The sequence below is a fragment of the Anolis sagrei genome, chromosome 6 (assembly GCF_037176765.1).
Source record: "Anolis sagrei isolate rAnoSag1 chromosome 6, rAnoSag1.mat, whole genome shotgun sequence".
NCBI lineage: Eukaryota > Metazoa > Chordata > Lepidosauria > Squamata > Dactyloidae > Anolis > Anolis sagrei.
In genome coordinates, this window is record NC_090026.1 from 585002 (window position 1) to 591117 (window position 6116).

At 49.7% G+C, this 6116-nt stretch overlaps 1 protein-coding gene across 1 annotated transcript; it reads left to right on the forward strand.

Annotated features, from left to right (window-relative positions):
* The first annotated feature begins 223 nt into the window (after positions 1-223).
* Positions 224-5848, forward strand: LAMTOR4 (late endosomal/lysosomal adaptor, MAPK and MTOR activator 4). Its single transcript, XM_060782974.2, has 4 exons — positions 224-322; positions 418-516; positions 2217-2334; positions 5515-5848. Exons 1-4 carry the CDS (start codon positions 320-322, stop codon positions 5610-5612), a joined length of 318 nt encoding a protein of 105 aa, XP_060638957.2. The 5' UTR covers positions 224-319; the 3' UTR covers positions 5613-5848.
* Positions 5849-6116: the final 268 nt, after the last annotated feature.

The window sequence follows — 6116 nt, forward strand, 5'->3', positions numbered from 1 at the left end:
GCTGAGGGCCCTTCCTTCTCTCTCTTTGGGAGATTCCGGGGAAGAAGGGGCCCTCCCTCCTGAGGCCAGGCATCCCTCTTCCCTCACTTCCGGTCCCTCCGCGCTGCTCCTCCTCCTCATTGGGCGGCACGCTTCCTCGTAGTCTTTGATTGGAGGAAGCCACGGCTACGCCACGCCCACTCATCCACGGGAGCCAATGGGAGGCCGGCAGGGAGCGGGGGAAGAGCGCCTATTGAGGGCGGGACGCCTAGCGGAGCTGCAAGGGTGTTGCCGGAAGTTGGAGGCCCTCACGTGACGCGCGGGCCCCTTGGCTGTGGAGATGGTGCGTTGCCAGGGCGACCGGGAGGGGAGGGACTGGCCCCCCTGGCCCCCCTCTTCCTGTGCTCATCCGGGTCTCTCTCTCTCTCCCTCGGGCAGGCTTCCTCTGCGGCGGCGGCGGCGGCGCTGACCCAAGGGCTGGAGCGCGTCCCCGACCAGACCGGGTACCTCGTCATCTGCGACGGAGCCGTCCTGGCCGTGAGCAAAGGGGGCGGGGCCTGCGGGAGGAGGGGCGGGGATTAAGAAAAGAGAAGATTGAGAGGGGGCGGAGTCTGGGAGAGAAGGGGCGGGGCCTGCGAGAGGGGGCGGGGTCTGGGTGAGAAGAGGCGGGGGCTGCGAGAGGGGGCGGGGTCTGGGATTGAAGGGGCGGGGATTAAGAAAAGAAATTTGAGAGGGGGCGGAGTCTGGGAGAGAAGGGGCGAGGCCTGCGGGAGGAGGGCGGGGTCTGGGAAAGAGGGGGCGGGGCCTTGAAGAGGAGGGGCGGGGATTAAGAAGCGGAAGCAAACATTGAGAGGGGGCGGAATCTGTCTGAGAAGGGGCGGGGCCTGCGAGAGGAGGGCGGAGTCTGGGATTGAAGGGGCGGGGAATAAGAAAAGAGAAGATTGAGAGGGGGCGGAGTCTGGGAGAGAAGGGGCGGGGCCTGCGGGAGGAGGGCGGGGTCTGGGAGAGGAGGGGCGGGGATTAAGAAGTGGAAGCAAACATTGAGGGGGCGGAGTCTGGCTGAGAATGGGCGGGGCCTGCGAGAGGAGGGCGGAGTCTGGGATTGAAGGGGCGGGGATTAAGAAAAGAGAAGATTGAGAGGGGGCGGAGTCTGGGAGAGAAGGGGCGGGGCCTGCGGGAGGAGGGCGGGGTCTGGAAAAGAGGGGCGGGGCCTGGGAGAGGAGGGGCGGGGATTAAGAAGTGGAAGCAAACATTGAGAGGGGGCGGAGTCTGGCTGAGAAGGGGCGGGGCCTGCGAGAGGAGGGCGGAGTCTGGGATTGAAGGGGCGGGGATTAAGAAAAGAGAAGAATGAGGGGGTGGGGTCTGTGAGAGAAGGGGCGGGATTTGTATAGGAGGGCGGGGCCTCAGAGGGGGCCTGGGAGGGAGGAGCGAGATATAGGAGGGCGGGGCCAGAGGTGGAGGGGGCGGGGCCTGAAAGAGGAGGGGCGGGGCCTAGTTGGAGATCAACAGGGGCAGGCTGGGCTTGGGTTAGCTGTGTGTTTTCCTGGCACTGTGTGGACAATGTCACCCGGCAGCACTCTCTCCTGACGTTTCGCCTCCATGTCTGGCTCCTGGCTTATTCATAATCACTTACAGCATTATTGTGATGGCACGCCGGGGTAAAAGGAAAACTCTATGTCTGGCTATTCCCGGTGGATATTGGTATACCCTCTGATGTACTTTAGTTCTTTAAAATATTTTATTTATTTATTTATGTATTTATTTATGGCATTTCTATGCCGCCCTCCTCACCCCGAAGGGGACTCAGAGCGGCTTACAAGGTTTATATTACATGCAATATATTATATAATTAGCATAGTACAATATCAGCATTAAACATTGCTATATTGCACCATACCACCATATTGTAATATTATTAGTAGTATTACATGTAATATAAATATATAATAATAATAATAATAATAATATATTATTATTATTATTATTATTATTGCATGACATTATAATATTATAAATATTCTATGTATATCCAATATATTATATTATTAGCCTGACACAGGAGACTAGATGGGGCTGTCTTCCTGGGCCCCTCTCTTCTATTTTAAATCTTTTAATTGTGTATTGTGGATTGTTATGGGGTCAAATTGCTTCCAAAAGGTGGGGCATAAGCAAACCTAACTGATCATAATGGTAATTCTCCTCCTCCCTGGTTGACCCTCTCCTTCTCCCTTTTGCAGTCTGCGGGCGACCTGGAGAATGACGAGCGCACGGCGGCGGCCCTCTCGGAGCTGGCCAGCACCGCCTGCGCCTTCCGCCTGCCCCGCTCCACGGAAGTTCCCTTCCGACGCATCTCAGGTGAGAGCAGAGGGAGGGGAGGCCTTCTCTGCGGACCCCCCCCCCCCCCAATTCCATGTAGTGCTGGAGGTCAGTGTGGGGCTGTTGTGTTGTGTATCAGCCTTACTCCTGCAGGATTCTGGGAAATGCAGTCAACAGCAGAGTCTTTGGGATTCTGAGCCAAGCAGGTCCCACCTCTCCTGAACTACATTTCCCAGAATTCTGCTGCAGGTTGATGCTGTGATGCATGACTGGAGTACCTCTCCCCTCCCAACCTTGTGGCTGCCTTTCCACCTCCTGCAGAGTGCTGGGATTTGTAGTTTGTAGTTTCTGGCCTGTGTATTTATGCCCCCCCCAATATTCCATTTACTGCTGGAGGTCAGTGTGGGCTTGGTGTGTTGTGTATCAGCCTTACTCCCGCAGGATTCTGGGAAATGTAGTCAACAGCAGAGTCTTTGGGATTCTGACCCAAGCAGGTCCCACCTCTCCTGAACTACTTTTCCCAGAATTCTGCTGCAGGTTGATGCTGTGATGCATGACTGGGGCACCTCTCCCCTCCCAACCTTGTGGCTGCCTTTCCAACTCCTGCAGAGCGCTGGGATTTGTAGTTTGTAGTTTCTGGCCTGTGTATTTATTTGTTTATGACCTTTCTTTGCCGCCCTTCTCACCCCCAAGGGGACTCAGAGCAGCTTATATATCTATCTATCTATCTATCTATATCTATCTCTATCTATCTATCTATCTATCTATCTATATATATATTAGGGCTGGGCGTTTCGTTTCGTAATTCGTTAAAAATCCGTTAATTTTTTGTTAACGAAGCGATAACGAACCATTCTGGAGCAACTTAAAAACGAAACGAATTTTTCAATTTGTTTCGTAAATGCTTCGTATTTCGTTATGTATTTGTTTCGTTATTGGTTTGAGATCGTTTCGTTATTATTTCCGCATGTCTGGGGCAAGTTTTATGGTTGTTTTTTGTTTAATTAGTGAAAAAAAATTATAATATCACACCAACAGTCAACAACAGAGGGAGAGGGAAGCTTCAGAAGTTTTTTCTGAAGTTTTTTAGCGTTTTGCGCGATCGCGGCCGCCATTAACGAATCGATTCGTTATTGTTTCGTTATTGTTTTGTAAATTTTTTACCATTTACGAAATTTCGCAAATACCGAACTTTTTTTAAGGAAAATTTTGTAATTATTTTAAATAACAAAACGCAAAACCCCCCAAAAAACGAATCGATTTTAGAAACAAATTTTTCCGTTGTTACCCAGGCCTAATATATATATATATATATATATACACACACACACACACACACACACACACACACAATATATTATATAATTAGCATAGTACAATATCAGTATTAAATATTGGAGCCCCGGTGGCGCAGTGGGTTCAACTCCTGTGCTGGCAGGACTGAAAATCAACAGGTCGCAGGTTCGAATCCGGGGAGAGGCGGATGAGCTCCCTCTATCAGCTCCAGCTCCTCATGTGGGGACATGAGAGAAGCCTCCCATAAGGATGATAAAACATCAAAAAAATCATCTGGCGTCCCCTGGGCAACGACCTTGCAGACGGCCAATTCTCTCACACCAAAAGCGACTTGCAGTTTCTCAAGTCGCTCTTGACACGACAAAAAAAAAGGTATTAAATATTACTATATTGTACTATACCATTATATTGTAATATTATTAGTAATATTACATGTAATATACAATATTTAATTATAACATTATTATTATTATTATTATTATTATTATTATTACTATTATATATTGCCTTTCTCACCCTGAAGGGGACTCGGAGTGGCTTACAATATGTATACCGCTCTTCTCAGCCCTCAGGAAACTCATATTATATATGACTATATTGCACTATACCGTTATAGTGTAATATTATTGGTAATAGTACATGTAATGTAAATATATGATTATTATATATTATTATTATTATTAGTAGTAGTAGTAGTAGTATTAGTATTATATATATCGCCCTTCTCACCCTGAAGGGGACTCAGAGCCGCTTACAAGATAAATATGCATACAATATATTCTGTTATTGTTGTTGTTGTTCATTCGTTCAGTCGTCTCCGACTCTTCGTGACCTCATGGACCAGCCCACGCCAGAGCTCCCTGTCGGCCATCACCACCCCCAGGGTCTCCTTCAAGGTCAGTCCGGTCACTTCAAGGATGCCGTCCATCCATCTTGCCCTTGGTCGGCCCCTCTTCCTTTTGCCTTCCACTTTCCCCAGCATCATTCCCTTCTCGAGGCTTTGCTGTCTATTCATGATGTGGCGAAAGGACTTCCACTTTGTCTCTAGTCTCCTTCCCTCCAATGAGCTTTAGTCGGGCTTGATTTCATAGAATCATAGAATCCTAGAATCGAAGTGTTGGAAGAGACCTCCTGGGCCATCCTCCAGTCCAACCCCATTCTGCCCAGAAGCAGGAACATTGCATTCAAATCACCCCTGACAGATGGCCATCCAGCCTCTGCTTAAAAGCTCCCAAAGAAGGAGCCTCCACCACACTCCGGGGCAGAGAGTTCCACTGCTGAACGGCTCTCCCAGTCAGGAAGTTCTTCCTCATGTTCAGGTGGAATCTCCTTTCCTGGAGGATGGACTGGTTGGATCTTCTCGCAGTCCAAGGCACTCTCAGCACTTTCCTCCAACACCACAGCTCAAAAGCATCTCTCTTCCTTGGCTCAGCCTTCCCTGAGTTCCATCTCTCACATCCGTAGATGTGACTACAGGGAAGACCATGGCTTGGACTAGGCAATGGATCTTGGTTGCCAGTCTGATGTCTCTACTCTTGACTATTTTATCGAGACTGGACCTTGCTCTCCTCCCAAGAAGGAAGCGTCTCCTGATTTCCTGGCCACAGTCTGCATCTGCACTCATCTTTGCACCTAGAAATACAAACCCTGTCACGGCCTCCACATTTTCTCCCGCTATTTTCCAGTTGTCAATCATTCTTGTTGCCATGATCTTGGTTTTTTTGACGTTTAGCTGCAACCCGGCTTTTGCGCTTTCTTCTTTCACCTTAATTAGAAGGCTCATTCTGTTATTAGCATAGTACAATATCAGTATTATATATTACTATATTGTATTATACCATTATATTGTGATATGATTTTGTTTTTGAATACAAATATAAGTCAAATATAATCCTCCCTCTCCATTTCCTCCTCCCCTTGCAGTGGTGTTTGGGGAGCACTCCTTCCTGGTGACCGTCTCCGGGCAGAAGCTCTTTGTGGTCAAGAGGCAGAACACCGTCCGGGAGCCGGTCATCGTTTGAGCGGAAACTACGGCCACCTCCTCCTCCTCCCCATGATGATGATGTTGGGACCGAGGAAGTGGCAGCAAAAGGGGGGGGGGGAAGACTGGGAGCCCCTCCCCCTTGCACGGCATTGCACACCAAGTACACCAGAGAAGATGGCCCGCTCGTGGGTCTGGGGTCCGGCCACTGGGACTTGAACAAAGTGGGTCACTCCGAGCTGCATCATAGGGAATAAAAGCTTATTACGGCGAAAACCCCACAAATGTGTCTTTGTTTCCGTGCTTTGGCCAACTTGGGCCCTCCCTCTGGGTGTTTTGGGCTTGACCAGGGGGAATGGGGGATACCCCACTGAGGCAGAAGAAAGGACATGCAAAGAGACCGGATGGGGGGCCATGCCTGGCTCCACAACAGAGCCCCATGGGAGAAAGATCTGGGGGTTCTTCATGGAGAACCAGCTGAGCATGAGCCCAGAGTGAGATGGGTTTGAAACCTGCAGCATTTGCAGCAGAAGCATGGGTCAGC